The sequence below is a fragment of the Kogia breviceps genome, chromosome 19, assembly GCF_026419965.1.
Source record: "Kogia breviceps isolate mKogBre1 chromosome 19, mKogBre1 haplotype 1, whole genome shotgun sequence".
Classification (NCBI taxonomy): Eukaryota; Metazoa; Chordata; class Mammalia; order Artiodactyla; family Physeteridae; genus Kogia; species Kogia breviceps.
In genome coordinates, this window is record NC_081328.1 from 21,979,147 (window position 1) to 21,997,918 (window position 18,772).

At 38.2% G+C, this 18,772-nt stretch overlaps 1 protein-coding gene across 6 annotated transcripts in view; it reads left to right on the forward strand.

Moving 5' to 3' along the window:
* The window catches only part of BCAS3 (BCAS3 microtubule associated cell migration factor), a 564,511-nt gene that overhangs the window by 260,823 nt on the left and 284,916 nt on the right, over positions 1–18,772 (forward strand). For all 6 annotated transcript variants that reach the window (XM_059047562.2, XM_059047561.2, XM_067021771.1 and 3 more), the window contains one exon: positions 16,804–16,904. In XM_059047562.2, coding sequence (XP_058903545.1) covers positions 16,804–16,904 — 101 coding nt within the window. The remainder of the gene's footprint in view (positions 1–16,803; positions 16,905–18,772) is intronic.

Below are 18,772 nucleotides of genomic sequence, written 5' to 3' on the forward strand. Positions count from 1 at the left end.
GTCACACTTTTGGGTTTAGAGTTGAAGACATTTTTAGCCTATTTTACTGTCTTGTTTAATTGGTTTTACAATACAGTGGTGATCTATTTTGAACATACTGATACAAAAAGGAAGAAAAAAGTATTGCTCTCCTCTACCATGGTCATTATCAATTCCCTGGCAAAGCAATTAAATGTGCAGCAGTTTTCTGAGCTGCTCTCTTTGGAGTGTCACATTAGATTTAACCTAACATCCTGGATTGCATCGTTGTTGTGGTATGTACCAAGTATGGTGGAGGTACTCAACACTATTTCCTTGCATTGTCCATAATAAATATTTGCCCAAGATTGGGTAGGGTGGAAGGGGAAAGAAAGAAATGTTTTTCTCCTGTAGAGGAAACTTGTAATGTAGGACTTATTTATAGAGTATTTATAGTCCATTGTTGGTCATTGGGTGTGTCATACTGCTCTATCTAGGTCTGAATATCTGAGGTACTTAAGAAACCACTTCATATTGAGTTATATTTGATGGATTCTCTTATTTATAGTTAATTTTATCCACTGACATGTCCTTCCATAGAGAAATGATTTTACTGAAATGAATGGTGTTTTTCTTCAGGAGACTAGAAGTTTGAGACATACTGACCCTGAATTTAGCCATATATATGTTGTATAATTTGGGGAACATTATGAAATTGAATGCATTTTCTTCCTCAATGAAAAAATCATATAGTTAATCAAAAAGTTTAGAGTACCCTCTTTTCCTTCTTCTTTCCCTTTGTGTTTATGGACTACATGCTTTTTATTGATACCCGTATCTTTACATAGATCTTCACACCTATGGAATAGTTCATTGGGTTTCTCTGTCATCGTTGATTTATTGTTGAGATGTTTCACCATCAAAAGTCCTCTCTTTTACAACATAATGACTTATACTCCATTCTGAAGTAAGTCTTGGCATTTCTGTCATTTGCTTTAGTATTTATCATTTGGAGAAATGATGTCAAACCACCTTCCTGTCATAATTACATGTCAAATCACCTTCCTGTCATAATTGTTCTTAAAATTGAAATGAAACAAAAAAGTTTTTTTAGAGGGTTTTTTGGTACTTTTAAATATCTTGCTTACTTTACACAACTGTGTGACATCACAACTTACTGTTCCTGTAGGTTGCTTTATTTTTATTTTTAATAAATTTATTTATTTTATTTATTTATTTTTGGCTGTTGGGTCTCCATTGCTGTGCACGGGCTTTCTGTAGTTGTGGTGAGTTCGGGCTACTCTTCACGGCGGTGAGCAGGCTTCTCATTGCAGTGGCTTCTCTTGTTGCAGAGCACGGGCTCTAGGCATGTGGGCTTCAGTAGTTGTGGCTCGTGGGCTCTAGAGAGCAGACTCAGTAGTTGTGGCGCATGGGCTTAGTTGCTCCGCAGCATGTGGGATCTTCCGGGACCAGGGCTCGAACCCACGTCCCCTGCATTGGCAGGTGGATCCTTAACCATTGTGCCACCAGGGAAGCCCTGTAGGTTGCTTTATGACCTGCTTTTTTTTCAGGTACAGTTGACTATATTCTTTTCCATTTATGCTATTAATATTCATTGCCATTGGATTGGCAGATTTGGCTGGGATAGAACATTGATTCTGACAGATTAAAGAAAAATAATCTGTTGGTCATAAAGCCTCTAGTCCATGCATACCTCTGCTTCTGCTGTCATTTACTCTATCCCACCGGAGTTTAAGGTTCTTATATTCAGATACTGATACCCCTGAATATGCTTTTTTTTTTTTTTTTTTTTTTTTTTTTTTTTTTTTTTTTTGTGGTACGTGGGCCTCTCACTGTTGTGGCCTCTCCCGTTGCGGAGCACAGGCTCCGGATGCACAGGCTTAGCGGCCATGGCTCACGGGCCCAGCCGCTCCACGGCATGTGGGATCTTCCTGGACCAGGGCACGAACCCTTGTCCCCTGCATCGGCAGGTGGACTCTCAACCACTGCGCCACCAGGGAAGCCCATGAATATGCATTTTGTTAGTTGGGTAGTGGGGATATAGGATGGAGGGTACAGGGATATCTGTTTGCCTTTTTCTCCAAAAATAAGGAAATAAAGAGAGTGGTCTGTGTCTGCTTACCTGCAATAATGTAATGGGTTGATATTGCCAGGAGCTTGTGGTTTGATGTGCCATCACTTCCATCAGTAAGGTTAATTGCTAACAAATGACTAAATGGGAATTTAGGGGGAATGCTACAGCTGTCTGCTACGTTAGTGGTGACGGGAGTTCTGGCGCCATTTCAGGATCACTATTTGTATCTGTCTATCAGAGTTAGAATACAGTTGTTTCTCTCAGTTTCAGCCTTCTCTATAGAATTTCTGTCAATTGTTTGACTCCATTAAGTGTGCAGAGGAAATAAAAGCCTGAATGACCAATCCACCAGGGGCTATGGATAGACCCTTTCATTGTCCGTACTCAGAGCACTGCATTAGGTCTCATTATCCATTTATAATAAGCGACCTCTGCCCCCTGGGTCATTGAAAAATATTCAGTGTGCTTTTCTGACACATAGGGCACCTTTCTCAGCAGACACATCAAACAATGGGACGTCTGGTAGTCTGGAGGACTAGTGCACATGGCAGGTTTTTAAATACACAGCCTTGTGCCAAATCACTCTGACAATTTGCTCTTGCATGGTTCATAAATGTGCTAAGGGGAGCCTGATGTCTGGAAGATGAATGTAATGTTCCTTTCCTCTTTTCTTTCTTTCTTTTTCTTCTGTTTAAAACAAATTTTTTTTTGCCATGTTTTTCAGTGTTGCTTTCTAGATAGGATTTGCCTTCATGTCTGCTTTTGCATTTCCTGATAGAGAAATATGGAAATATTTGGACATAGTGAATGTATAGAGCCATCATCTTTGGAAAGTATTTGTGAAATACACCCATGAAGGTTATCTGTGATACATTAAAAACCTATCTTCTATTTCCTTCCATGCCCAAACTGGTAGTGATTAAATATCCCACTGAAAAGTTTGAGAAAGAACTTGCTACTTCCTTGATCACGATAGTCCAGATTTCTTCTGTGATATAAATTTGGGCCACCTACTTGAAATCTCTGTGGTTCTTTCTCCAGCCCCCAGTGCATAGATAGACTTGGGGAAAAGATGGAGATAACACAGTGATTATTGGATGAAATATAAAGTAAGAAAACTGTCATGTCTGGAGCTTCACACTGTGTAAGCTGAAGGTGGCCTTCTAAGAGTCTTGACTAATGGTTACTAACTGTGTGGCCTTAACAGTACAGTGCCCTGTTAAGTACTGATAGGAGTGAGTCATTCACCTGAAGGATGTTGGGATAGGAAAATAAAAGATTGAGAGAGCCACGTCTTTAGCAGTTCATATGAAGAAACATTAAGAATAGGGGAAAGTGTTTATAAAGTACTTTTTAAATTTAAGATGCATACATTTCATTGGTAAAGCCTTGTTCCTCTCTCAGAAGCTTACACACTTTGCATTTTTAGTGTCACATATATTGGCTTGATCAATTTATTAAAAATATATGAAACACACAGGCATTCAAAGAAAACCAGTACTACAGTAAAGTGGCAGCCACACTGTCCAGTTGACCCCAGGTGTCTAGTTCAGCAAAGCAGTTTTTCTATGAAGTGATGTACTGTGGCGTGCTCTCAGATCCCGGACACAGAGGTGTCACCTCCAAAGAATGACCATTGAGCTCCAGCACAGATTCTTCTCTCCAAACCAGTTATGGAAAACCATGTAGTTGTCAGAACTCTCTCCATGACAAGAATTAATATGTTAACTGGATTACAACACCATTTGACAAATTGCTTACTAAATACATCAAAATTGATTGGACATTCCGTATTTGAATTGACAAATGGCTGCATTAGGAGAACGAGGGAAATCCATTAATTATAGCCACTCTCAACCATGGGAAATATAATCATATAAATATAGATTCTGTTAAAACAAAAATCTCCACTTTATGGTAGCATTGCTTATGTGTTTACCTACACCTCTTTGTTGTTAACAGAAGGGCTGCTCTTGGCCACTGCCCTTTACATAATCATAAAAAAATAATAATTTTTGCTCTGTTATATGTTTCAGGCCCTCCTGACTGCATAATAGTTTTTAGTTCTTATTCCAGAAAAGTAGAAAATACCAGGGAAATTCAGCCTTTCTGCTCAGTTCTCAGCTGCACCCCTGTCTGTCCATCTTACCCTTGGAGTCTCATCTTATTTAAGTCAAAAGCTTTACTTTTTGCTTTGATGGTGTATAAGCTTTTATCATCACTCAATTTCTTCTTTTTCTCATGGTCTTTCTTTCTGAAGGTAACCAACCGAATGATCAAGGCGTACGGGAGGTGGGTGAATGCCGTGGATTGTCTCTCTCCACTTTGAATCTGTTCTCCTTATTGCTGTCATATGACAGGAGGCTTTCTGCCATGTGATTTTGTGGAAGTTGGTGGAGAGACGAGAAACACTGGAGTGCCTTTATACCATTAGTTTCTTGCCTTTTCTACTATGCTTTCTTTGTATTTTATGACCACATGAAGAGCATCAGAACCTCCCTTACATGATGTCAAGTCTGGGTCAGAGCTGAGATTTATAAGAATATTTTGGGTTTACTGTTTTTTTCTTCTCTTGGGCACTCTGCTGCCTTCCAAGGCTGTTTCCTAGGTGCCAGTGGTCCTCCCATGGTTATGTCACTTACACTTTAAGTATAAAACCAAACCAATATTTTCTAAAATGAAATCTTCTAATTCCTCGGGGGTATTATAGAGACTGTAAAGTGTGGTCCAAAGTACTTTCTTTTCTGTTACTACATGTAAGGCTTCCTTGAATGTCTGTAACTTCCTTGTGTTGAGACTTCTGTTCAAAGTCATTTTTTCCCATTATTTGATAGCTTTATATGGTATCTCTGATCAGTATACATAGATGTTTATTAAGATGAGAAAAATGATTATATTAAGACACGAAATAAAGGAATCATGGAGACTAAATCAGTGATATAGTTTATATTTGGGGATAAACAACTCTCAGATGTTGCACATGAAAATTTTAATTTAAAATAATGAACTTACCAGGTAAAGACATCATGAATTGAAACAGTTTATACTTCAGGTTAAGAACATGGTCTTTGGAGTTTGCATTTCTAAATTCCATTTCTGCTGTTTGCTGGCTGGGTGACATTGGGCAGATAACTTAACCTCTCTGGGCTTTAGTTTACCTGCCATTAAAATGGGAATAATACCTACCTTACAAGATTGTGTTAGGTTAAATGAGGTAATTCATCCAGAAAGCTTTACACATTATCTTGGATAGAATAAAAACTCACCAAAGATTAGCTTTTGTTTGTAGGTGGTGTTAACAGAAATAGTATTCTTGTTGTCCTTTGAGGTCTTTCTTGCCTCTATCCATTCCAAGAGATTTATGACTGAGATACTATCAGTCGGCACAGCTTTGTTGTTAACAAACAACAGTGAAAACATTTGTGGTAAATCCTATCTCTTCTGTTTTTAAGTGGTCATCTGGACAAGTATGGCTCTAACATAAGCATTTTCAAACCTATAGAAAGAAATTTTTCTTAGCAATTCTAATTTATTGGTGCAAATGAAAATTTCTCTTAGACATATTTGTTTTGAGCATCTTCAATACCTTAGCAATTTATAGGAATTGGGATTTTTCTTGGTGTCCACTGCATTCTGATAAGGCTTTACTCTGGATAATTGCCTTAAAACTCTAAAACTTTTACATAAAGGGTAAGATTCTCAACCTCCAGACTTCTGAAATGCCAGAAGGGCATTTGATTTTCTGAGATTATCATTAGAATCATTGTTCACTATTCCAGTGAGCCTTTTGTTTTTTACTCCATATTTTTTGAAGTTTATAGTGAACATGTGTTCATATAATACTGTTTAGGTGATTTTTTTTTTTTAAAGGCAATGAGAGCGGAAGAAAGAGTGGGAGGGAGGAGAAAAGGAAGAAAGAAAAAGAATGAAAGGAGAGGGGACTTCCCTGGTGGCACAGTGGTTAAGAATCTGCTTGCCAATGCAGGGGACATGGGTTCGAGCCCTGGTCCGGGAAGATCCCACATGCAGCGGAGCAAATAAGCCTGTGTGCCACAACTACTAAGCCTGTACTCTAGAGCCTGCGAGCCACAGCTACTGAGCCCGTGTGCCACAACTACTGAAGCCTACATGCCTAGAGCCTGTGCTCCACAACAAGAGAAGCCACTGCAGTGAGAAGCCCGCACACCACTACGAAGAGTAGCCCCCACTCGCCGCACCTAGGGAAAGCCCATGCACAGCAATGAAGACCCAACGCAACCAAAAAAAAAAAAAATCTTTAAAAAAAAAGAAAGAGGGGAAAAAAGGGGAGACGGAAGGACGGACTATTGCAATTTGTTACAGAGCATAGAAATTAAATGTTATATTATACTAAGGCTAAAGGTATTAATATGGATGATTCTCACACATACGGTGCTGTGGGAAAACAACATAGTCTTGAATACTTCATAGATCTCCTAGTCTTGCTAAGAAAAGAATCAAGATGGCTCTGTGTCCAACTGCGGGTCAAGAAGTGTTTGCTGGGGCTTCCCTGGTGGTGCAGTGGTTAAGAATCCGCCTGCCAATGCAGGGGACATGGGTTCGAGCCCTGGTCCGGGAAGATCCCACATGCCGCAGAGCAACTAAGCCTGTGCGCCAGAACTACTGAGCCTGTGCTCTAGAGCCCGCAAGCCACAACTACTGAGCCCATGTGCCACAGCTACTGAAGCCCTTGTGCCTAGAGCCCGTGCTCTGCACCAAGAGAAACCACCTCAAAGAGAAGCCCACACACCACAATGAAGAGTAGACCCTGCTCACTGCAACTAGAGAAGAGCCCACGTGCAGCAACGAAGACCCAACTCAGCCAAAAATAAAATAAAATAAATAAATTTATTTTAAAAAAAGAAATGTTTTTTTCATTCATGCAACATACTTAAAAAATTTTTTTTATTATGGAAATGTTCAAACATTCACAGAAGTACAATGAATAGTATAATGAGTCTGGCTATTACTCAGCTTGAAGAATTAACAACATTCTGACACTCTTGTTTCTTACGTTCTCTTAAAATTTTTTTTTTTTTAACGTATGGTCGATAAAAGTATTGTGAGAAAGCCACCCACTCTTGTATCTTTTTACCTATGAATACTTAGTATGTATCTAATGACAAGGACTTAATAATAAGGAGATACCTCTTTCTCGTAGTTGTATGTTGTGCAGCGGTAGAGGGAAGAGCAAGCCTTGGAAAATGTTCTCCTGCATTTGGAAAGAGAGAAAAGCGTATGGTGGTTGTAAGGCAGTATTCTCCATCTCATTCTTTCCCCAGTCCTCTTGGCTCTGTGATTTTTCTGATTTATTTAGAGGTAAAAATCTTAAACATTTAATTTCTCTATTTTATGAAACATACCAAGGATCCTTAATGATTGTTTGGAAAGATTTTAAATTATGTTCTTAAGTATAGGTTGAAAACGTTGACGTCTTCCACAACTAAAAGCTTTTAACTCTCCATGCCAAGAGAACTTTGCCTCTTTTGCTTAGGCAAGAGAAAATCTGTACTTAATTCTTCCTGCTGTATAATGATCTGGCCTTATCTGGTATGTAACTAGATAATAAATAAGGGACGCATGGAAGAAGCTGCATTAACTCTGCAAAAAATGATCTTTGCCGTTTTTATATTTCCAAATGACTCCCTCCCCTTTATATTCGTTTTGTAAGACCTTGTTGTGGAGGCTGCACTGAGTACATTAGACTCTTTGCTCTTCAGCTGTGCCATTGTAGGTTAGATTGGGAACAATACGTTTCCAATAACTGGCCTATTGCCTACTTGTACAGATTGGTACGTTGATGACTGAATGTGGTTTAATGATCCAAAACAGTGATTTTTTTTTTTTTTTTTTTTACCTTCAAGACATCAATTTGCGATACTTTCTGCCTAACCTCTACTCATCTCAATCTCATAGAGGATATTATATTTTAGAGTGTTCCTTGAATTTAGAGAATTGATTATTCCTGAAGGAACTGCCTCTAACATACAGGGTTAGCTGTGAGAATACAGTTGCCACTATCGAAAGATTACAGCTCATAATTCTACAGAGAATTAGCACCAAAGAGCTTCTAGCTTCCAGCAAATAGTCATTTCCCTCAACAGAAACATACACTACCATGTGTACTTGAGCAGCTGCTAAAAGCTGGTCCTATATTTGATATGTGTGTGTAAATACAGAGATAATGATAAACAGATACATGTAGAGTGAGTGTGAGAAAGAGTGTATGTAGGCACTTCTATTTCCCTTTTTAGAGAAAATGCCACAAAACCTAAGAAAATGGGGGAAATGTATGACTCGATATACTATAAGCTCAACTTTTGTTTCATGCATTGGTTTCCATCATTTATTGATACACATCTTATTTCTTTGTTTTTCTTTCTTAACTTCTTGGATTGACTTCTCTAACCATATTAACTGTAGTGTGCTTATTCCACAACTGTACAATTATAAATTTTTAAATAGGTACATAGTATACACAATTTAAAAGGTACCAAGAAATATTTAGTGGAAAATGAGTCACCCCTGTTCCCAGCCATGCGCCTTCCCTCCCGTGAGTTAACAGTTATGTAAAGGTGGGCTTTGATAAGAATGGTTTTGTTGTTATTTAGACATATTTTTCCGGATAGATTATCTAACCCTCGGTAAGACAAAGTTGTTATATCTCTAAGCTGTAGGCAAGGTATTATACAATCATCGTATGATCCTTTAAAATAGTCAGGGTGGACTCACTTTTCTAGTTCTCCTGCTCCTGGTTTAATGTATATATAATATAGTTGTACTATGAATTGAGTTGCCATAATACATATTAAATTGTGTACATCTTTCCAGGTGACTTTAATTGCAAATGTTTTGAAGGGCCTGTCACAGCCTATTAAGTTGGGACAGTTCGAAATTTTCAGGGGAGTAGCTGATCTTGCTGACAGCCTGAAGCCATTGTGTTTTATCCTTTCTGTTCATTTTATGATATTTAGAGTTACACTGAGGAGCAAAACTAAATTGTGAGCCCTTCCAGTCTATCCCCAGGTACAACTTGTCCAGATGGGCAATGGCAAATGACCGCTATGGTAGCAAGAATAACAAATGAAAGCTCCTTAGCTTATGTCTTCTGTGGGAATATTATATGATGCTTTGGGAGTAAGGCAAGGGAGACAGAGCAGGGTGGGGAGGAGATGCACCTAAGGTTGTCAGTTATCCAGTGAAATCTATTATCTCATAAACAATGAGGGTATGTCATTTTTCTAATTATATATTGCCTGTGACTGTTCTTCTGGGAGTGTGGAATAAAAGGAAAGTGAAACCAGAGATGCACAATGACTGACTGTTAGAAAACTTTAATAATTAATTAGAGAACATCTAGGGTACCTCAGGGTCAGGGTGCAAGAAAGATCATTGATCCGTTTAATATATAACGTAGGTAAAGCCTGTTCCCTTTTATGTGTTGTAACACTTCAGTTGTTGTTGCACTGATACTGGAGATGGCTCCTAAGAAACAGAATAGCCAGTAATATGTCGTGCTATTGCTTGATTACTCTGTGTGTGAAATTCAGTGAATTCCTTTACATTTAAATGGAAACATTTATAAATTACAGAGAAAACTTACAGACTTCAGTAGAAGTAAGAGTCACTCCCTCAAAAAATATAAGGAGGTACCTTTATCTTAAGGTAGTTAGGTGTGGTAGTTTTGACCTGAGAGCCTTCTCTCTTTTTAAAAAATTATTTTTAAAAAGACCAGGGTTTAATTTTTGTCAGTTTGATAGTATGAAAGCATAACTTCTTAAATTTTGCAAATCTCTGATTACTACTATTTATGTGTGTTTTTTGGCCGTTGTATTTCCTCTTCTGTGGATTGCTTGTTCGTTAGGAAATGCCTTAGACTATTTTGCTTTCGGATTATTTCTCTTTGAGCCCTTCTTCTTAAAAGGCAAATTTTATTTTCTTTACTAAGAAACTACATTCCCAAGCAGAATTTCTTCCTAAGATCCTGAGTGCTTTCTGATCAGAAACAGAGTTTGGTAAAGAACCCTCTCTTAACTGTATGGCTGCTATATACATGCTGTTTTTAATAAGTACCAAAAATATATTAAAGTTTGTCCTTGGATGAGAGTTTATCACTGTTGGCCTTTGGGTGAACTTTGAGCCTGAGCTGTTTCATTCAAGGCAGCATGATGTCATTTAACTCACAAATTTCTCTGTTGCTAGAAAAAGGAATGTTGTTCCCCTAAATAACCTGAAGGACTGAATAATGCTGGCACAACATTATTCACCTCTCAGGTCTCCACTAAAGACTTCAGCATGGTAAGGGTTTTATTGTTCACGGAGGATTGGTGGGGATATGGTATGGAGTAGAGAAAACAAAAGCTGTGTCTGGTCCTGAATCTGAAGAATATTTTATTCTGCCGCCCACTCTGCTGTCAGTATGACCCAGCTCTCACTTCTCCAAGTAAAAACCTTTGGATCCATATTTGTTTCTTCATATTAAAAGACTCTCTAAGTTTCTTTCTAGAGCTGTTTATTCAGCATATGAACATATTTTAGGTTTTCCAATAGAAGCTAAAGCAGAGAGCTACATCTCACATAAAAAATGAGATACCGTTTGGATCAACATTTACCCCCTTATTTGAGAAGTAGATTTCCCGGATTCCAGTACTACCAAGATTCATTTCACGGAGTAGAGCAGCTTTTTAGCATCCCCTAAAGTTGGGAGCATGGAGTTCGCTCCAGGAGAGCCTGTGCTTGATTAGCAGCTGTGTCCTCTGAAGCTAAGAGAATTTATTACTGGGAGTTCAAGAGATGCAGGGAAGACTAGAACAAGAACATAACAGAACCAAATAGATTTTCCCTTCATTGGGTTCATAAATAAGCGCTGTTCATTGTTCAGCATTATGCTTTGTGTCAGTTTATATAAAAAGGATGCTTATAACATGTATGTGGTTAGTCTTTTAACTTTCATATGCATTGTCAACTCTTTTTTCTTTCATTGTTTTAAGGACAAATGGTTCTGGGAACAAATAATTATTCCTTTTATTCTTTCATCTTAATGGAATATCTAGATCCTGTGTGCCCTGTTATAAACTCCGTAGTTAGGAGATCTGATTTTTTCTGGAGTATCTAAACCATGCCCAATACACTGAGAAAAGTAATTACCTGCTCTAATATAAAGTGTATTCATTATATTAATGGTAAAAATGTATCTCTGTCTTTCAACTGGAAGGCTAGATTTGTTGTGGATGAACTTAGGCTATTGAGATCTAGCTGTTACTTTTGGGGGATTTTTGAAAGAATTTGATTCCTTGGAATTGAGGGTACACTGTTATTACTTCGGGTAAAACACCCTGAAATGTTGAGAGTTTTACATTTCTCCAGGACTAGTAATAACTCATTCTTGGAACCTTGATTCAAACCTACATATCCTAGCCTTCAAATATTCCATTAACTACTGTTAAAAAGGAGATTTCAGCGTGTCGCTTTAGATATCTGTTAATACAATGTTTATAACTCTATTTAATTACTATACTTTATGTGGGTAATTTGTAAAAATTCTATACTCATTGATCCTCTTCCTGACTACTTATGGATTTGAGATGTTATATTATGAATTGACATTTTCCATTTTCAAATTTAGAATTTTGTTACATGGGATTCAGACGTAGGGGTATTATCAGAGGACCATTTAAACTTTCTGTTCATAATTTTACTTAGGTTGTTCTACTGACTTGGAAGTTTTTTTGGGATTTTGATTAACAGGACTAATTTGCAAAGGTCAGTGCTGAAGCAGATTTGTTTTTGTTTGCTTTGCACATAAACACATATAAAATATATAAATATATTCATAGGAATACACACATACCTACACACACACTCATATATCACTGTAAGACAGCAAAATACACTTAGTGATTTTTTTTTAGCTTTTATTTACTCACTAGAAGCATGATCTGCTTTCCTGAGAACACAATATAAACAAAGTCTAGCTCACAGTTACCTCATAACGATCTGCTCATCCTGCCCTTTGGTTGTTGATCTATACTTATCAAATGCCTGTGTGTACAGGCAGTACTTTTGAAGTTGTATTCTCTAAAGAAAATTGACAGTGTATCCTTTTTAGTTAGATGGATAGGCTTGTTTTAAATTACTGTACTAAAGGTAGGGATAGAACATGGCAGAGATTTTTATTTCAAAATTCCATATCCTTTTCCTAACCCAAGATTATTAACTATCTAAGAACAGTTGGTAAAAGTAAAAGATACTAACCATTTTCCTTTAGATAGAAGGTAGGTATATTGGTCCATTAAACTCAGGCTTGCAATATATGTAACTTATTTTTTATAAATAAACTCTCAAGTCCTCTTTTGTGCCTCCATCCTAACAAGTACAGAAAAATTAATCTCATCAACCTGTAACCTTTCTTTTAAAATAATAGCTGGTATTTATTTATTTATTTGGCCACATGACATGTGGGATCTTAGCTCAGGGATCATTTTATCTTTATTTTCACCACTGAGATGTCCCAGTTCCGTGCCCGATCGTTGGCTATTGGTTCATATAGATCTCTGCAACATCCGTCCTTGTTTCAAAGCCCTTTCAAAGTCTGACAGTTCCCTGGACCTTGTCCATATTGCTCTTGGACACACAGTAAATAGTCAGCATCCCATCCATAGGGGACTTAGAGAGGTTGTCACAGGCTCAGCTGTGCAGACCCACTATGGGCACAGCTTCTCTACTGTTGCACATGTGGAATCTCCTGCTACTTCCTTGAACTCTACCCAAGAATGAAGATAGGATTTTTCCCAGCTGTTCATCCCCAAAACTCCTTCTGAATTCTGTCATTTCATACCCTTCCTTGGGAACCCTCTTTTCCCCCCTTTCTGCTTATGGTACTCTCACTCCAATCTCAAAATATCTTTCCTAATAATTAGCTGCTTGGAGAGCACGGAAACTTTGCTCTTAACTATCATACTTTCAATCTCTTTTTCTTATCCCAGGGTCAAGTTTTTGGTTTTTTTTGTGTGTGTGGTACGCCGGCCTCTCACTGTTGTGGCCTCTCCCGTTGCGGAGCACAGGCTCCGGACGTGCAGGCTCAGCGGCCATGGCTCACGGGCCCAGCCGCTCCGCGGCACGTGGGATCCTCCCGGACCGGGGCACGAACCCGTGTCCCACGCATCTGCAAGCGGACTCTCAACCACTGCGCCACCAGGGAAGCCCCCAGGGTCAAGTTTTTGAATTCTTTTTTTCTCTGTGACCAGGTATATCATTGCTTCCCTGAGATAGTAAACATGGAATGTTCTTCCTACCTGGATTGGAGAAATTTTTTAAATGTAAAGAAATATGAGAGAGAGGGAAGGACATTTATTTTATGTTGAAAAATATTATTCCACCACACCTGTATTTTTATAGTGTGAATTTTCTGAATGCTTCAAAGTTTTCTTAATTAGAATACTGTTTTTTAGTGAACATAAGGTACGGAAACTCTTCTAACAATCTCAGTTTAGAAATTCAGGATTCAGACTTAATTTTTCATAGATATACATTTGGTATTTTTACCACTTCCTTTGGGAAACAGGGAATGGCTGGGAAGAAGAGGAGGAGGAGGAGGAGGAGGAGGAAGAGATTTCTTCTTTTTCTTTTTCTTAAGAAACTTTTCACTGTGGGGAATTTGAAACATACACACAATCAAAAAACAATAGTAGAATGACTCTCCATGTACCTGTCCGTGAACTTCAACAATAATCAACTCATAACTAACCATTTTTCACCTATAATCCTACTCCTCACCATTCTCTGCCATTGGATTTTTTAAATTAATTAATTAATTAATTTATTTTTGGCTGTACTGGGTCTTCATTGCTGTACGCGGGCTTTCTCTAGTTGTGGGAGCGGGGTCTACTCTTTGTTGTGGTGCATGGACTTCTCATCGCGGTGGCTTCTGTTGTTGCAGAGCCCGGGCTCTAGGCGCACGGGCAAGTTTATCTCCCCTCCCACCCCACCCCTTGCCTTTTTCTTTTTTTTGGCTGTGCCTTGCAGCTTGCAGGGTCTTAGCTACCCCACCAGCGTTTGAACCCGGGCCCTCAGCAGTGAAAGCGTGGAGTCCTAACCACTGGAGCTCCAGGGAACTCCCAAGTTTATCCCATTTTGATGATGGGTGAATAAGTGTCCTACCATGCTGGTATCATTACTTATTCCAGAATGCAAAACTGCATTTATTCACGTAACACTTATGGAATGCTTATTCCGCAACAGGTAGTAGCCTAGGCTCAGCATATGTAGAGTACATTATAAACTCTTGGAAAAAATTCACATTAGGTACTAGTTAGTAACACAAGGGTATAATTTCTCACTTCTTCTTAGGTTTTTCCAATATCTTTCTGTCTACCCTGGCTTTGTTTTTTAGAAAAAGAAAGCCCTAAACCATCTGCTCCGCCCTGCCCCCTTTGCATTCCCGATTCATCTTCCAACTTGCCTCATCGCAGCCAACCACACTGGCCTCCTGACATTACTGAAACATTTCCTTTATGTTCCCCCTTCAAACTGTTTGTAATTGATATTCTCTCTGTAACACTTTCCCTTCAGATATCTGCATGGCCTATTCCCTCACCTCTTTAAAATCTTCTCTCACCTCAACTGCGTTCCAAAGTGTGTCCTGACCTCTAGATATTTGTCCATAGTTGCCTTCTTGACTAGTAAGTATTCAGGGAGTGGGGTTTTGAGGTATACTCTTCTCTGTTCTGTATTAAGAATTTAATATCAAATTTATTTATTAAAAAGAATGCAAATGGTTGGGGAACAAGTCAGCCTTTGCAAACATAAATTTACTTATCATCTTTGCAATATACACCAAAATTAGTTAAAAGGATGCTTAAATATTAATTGATTATTATGGTATTCTTTTCTTCATGATATTCTAAATCCTAAGAAATTAGGTGTTATGCTTTGGTGATCACTTGTGTTTTGTGCCAGATGCCAACATGCCTCTCAGCTGTACAAATATGAATCTGAAGAACTAATAGCTAATAGTTTTAACCACTGCAAATCTTGTATTTTAATACTATTTATCTCCCTCTGATGAGTTATTGACTGGTATCATTTCTCCTCTCCCAGATAGTTAAGATAAGGTTTTTGTGAGTACGTCTTCTTTAAAATCTTGTCCTATGTTCTGCTCTGTCTACTTCACTAATATCTGTTTCACTGAGATTTAGTTCTTCAAAATACCTTGTTATGACAAGAGTGCTGTGAGATTAGCATTCTCTCAGTCACTGCTCATGGAAGTGTAACTCTTTCTGGGAATATGCATTAAGAAATTTAGACGTGTTCATATCCTTTGATTTCATTTTTAGGAATGTAGCCTAAGGAAAATGCACATACTGAAGTATATATACCTATCTCTGGGTGGTAGAAATTCTGAGATTATTTTCTTTTTCTCATTCTTTTCTGTTTCTTCTAGGTTCCTTTAATACTCAACAACTTTCTGTCCTCTTCTGTTCTCTTCCTTTTCTTTTCTCTATTTCCCCTCAGTACTTCATTGCTTTATTTCTCTTAGTATTAAAATGTATACAGAGGGAGAGACTATATGGGAAATCTCTATCTTCTCATCCATTTTGTTTTGAACCTAAAATTGTTCTTAAAAATGAAGTCTTATTTTATAATAAAAATAAGCAAATAAATAGTATGGGACTTTAGGGACTTCCCTGGGTGGCACAGTAGTTGGGAGTCCGCCTGCCAGTGCAGGGGACATGGGTTTGAGCCCTGGTCTGGGAAGATCCCACACGCCACAGAGCTCCTGGGCCAGTGTGCCACAGGTACTGAGCCCTAGCGCCACAGCTACTGAAGCCCGCGTGCCCTAGAGCCCGTGCTCTGCAGCAAGAGAGGCCACCGCGATGAGAAGCCCGCACACCGTGGCGAGGAGTGGTCCTGAACGCCACAGCTAGAGAGAGCCTGCGCTCAGCAGCAAAGACCCCAACGCAGCCAAAAATAAATAAATTAAATTAAATTTAAAAAAAATAGTATGGGACTTTAAATCGTTTCTGTTGGGATGGTATTTGGTTCATTAGGAACTCAATAAATGTTTGCTGAATCATTTTATTGCTTTGACTAAGCGAATGTTCTTCTTTGTATGAGAAAGCAGCCTCTTTGTGTTTTAAAGCCTATATCCTACCCCCTAAGAATCAGGGAAACTACTGAAGTATCTGGAAAAAATGAAACATTTCTTTGGATAAATGAAATGTTTTAGAAACTAAAAGTGTTTTAAAATTAAAAATATTTCAGTGCCTTCCCTTTGTATGAACTATTAAATAGACTCTTAAAGAATCTTATTTGATATTTATTTTAGAAACCCCTTCCTGAATTATAGGAACTGCATTAAATTAATTTCACTGTTAGATGGAGAGGACTGAAGTGTCCTAAAGGCTAGGAATTACACTGGTGCATGGGCAATGGAATTGTCACTATTCCTTAATGTACTTGTGCTGTTAAGATGCAGTGAGTTGTGTATTTCTTTAACAGTGATATATGTAATGACGAAATTCCTGCAGATGTTTTTTTAAGTGTACTCTTATTTGGAGATTTTCTTACTCCTCAGAAATTCAGTCTTTCTTGTTCATTAATTATTTGAATTGTGCATTGAATGTCTTCTTTTAGCTTATAAATTACCACAGTATTCAGGATGGTTACGCCCACATTCAGTTTTTTCACTGCATGGATTAAAGTTGTTTAAATACGTTTTCTTTCTCCTGCAGTGGTTCCCCCTGGAAGTCCTGGGCCCATTACTCGGCATGGGTCCTATGACAGTTTAGCTTCTGACCAAAGTGGACAGGAAGATGAAGAGTGGCTGTCTCAGGTAAGACTCGGAAACACTGGGTCTATTAAAGTGACAGAAAACAGAGATCCATTAGCTCTTTTTTTCTTGAATTTTAAAAATTATTTTCCTTAGAGGAAAATGGGCAGAATTGGGATTTTTTTTTAGGTTCCCCAAGAAATAATCAGTTGTCTTCCCGTATTAAGAATTTGTCATAAATACTGCTTCAGGGATACATACACATATATTTTATACACACACATATACATATATATATATGTGTGTGTACATCAGCTTTCACACAGAGAGCATAAAATATGCCGTCTTTCAAACAATCCATTCATATCCCCCAGGACCTTGGATTTCAGATGGACTGTTTGGATTAAAATAAGAATTGGCCTAGTTAAAACAGTGAAGCCATTCATCAATCGTTGGGCTTTTCTTTTGTGGAGGCAACAAGTTCTGAAGATTGGGCCCATACTTTGATTAGGAAAGTTAGGCATTCTGATCTACACAAGTGCTCGCCTGGCTTTCCTTTCCTAAGCTCCTGTAATGCCGCTTCTAGCGGTCTCGAAACCAGTCCTGTAACAGCTTCGACTGACCCTTCCTCTCCCTGCTAGGTGAAGCTGTCTTCATCTCAAAGGCTTTGAAATAAAAGATACTCAGGCAGATTTCAAAATGATGAGATTACAAGTGACTTCATTACAAATGCTGTTATGTCTGTCTCAAGTCTGACATCATTTGGTGAAGTTAATGACTGGTCTCAGATTACCAATCCAGCGGCTTTTCATCAGACAGGTGCCTCAGTGGAGGCCGGGTGCAGTTTCATTGCTTTCTCAGGGAAGGGAGCCCGGAAAACTAAAGGGAATCTGGGAACTGGAGAATCAAATTGTTTCTAGGTGACATACATTTCATCACACCAAAAATACTCCCAGGAAGCTCCTTGAAGGAGCTTGATGCATATGGACATACATCCTTTCTTGGATACCACGATAAAGTAAAAAAAAAGAATGCTGGCAAAGAAACCACTGTCCTTCACTTCAACTTTTCAATTAGAAAAAGGGGTAATGTGTGCTGTCAGTGTGAAAGTATCTGCAATGTGTTTGTACCGCCTACAACAGGAGAGTGAGCAGGAACATCTGGCCATTGCCTCAGTGAAATTGCACAGGCATCTGTTTACCTCTCGGCTCTGTGACACTGATGGTTTTGAGCTTAAAACACACAGAATGCTTTATCTGTGGCCTCATTTACATTGCTGAATACAACTCCTTGAATGAGAAATCACTGTCCTAAATCTGAGTAGTTTTCTCCCTGTGATTAGTGGGAATGTGAATATTGTTCCAAGACTGTGATGCTTTTGCCCTTTAGGACTTACAAACACAGAGCTGCACTCCGTAAACCTTTTCACTTACATTTTGTTAAGAATTAATCACTGCAATCAGAGAAATGTGATTAAATATAAAAGAACTCAGGGCAAAGCTAAGGCAAGTCAATTCCATAAAGTATGTATACAGACGTGGATGTAGCAATTACAAGACATTGAGAAATAGTGTTTTACCAAAGGTTTGCATATTTAGTCTCTTATTCAAGTTGCTCATTTGTAAAATCACGTTTATTTTTAGGTTTTACCCTGTGTTTTACTCTCTGCATTGTCTAATATTGGCAACATTCCGTACCCCCTCCATAGAGCATGAAATTCATAAAGCATTTTGGTATTACTGTTTTGCAGCATTTAAAATACCTATGTGAATGTTCATGGTAGTTGAGAAAACAATCTAATTAAGAAATAGTATTTTGAAGTCAAATCTAGTTTGAGGGAAAATATATAGTCTTCTCTTCCATTAAAAGTGAATTTTGGAGGATTTTGAGGACAGTAAAGTAAATATTATAGTGTTTAATTGTGGAAAGAA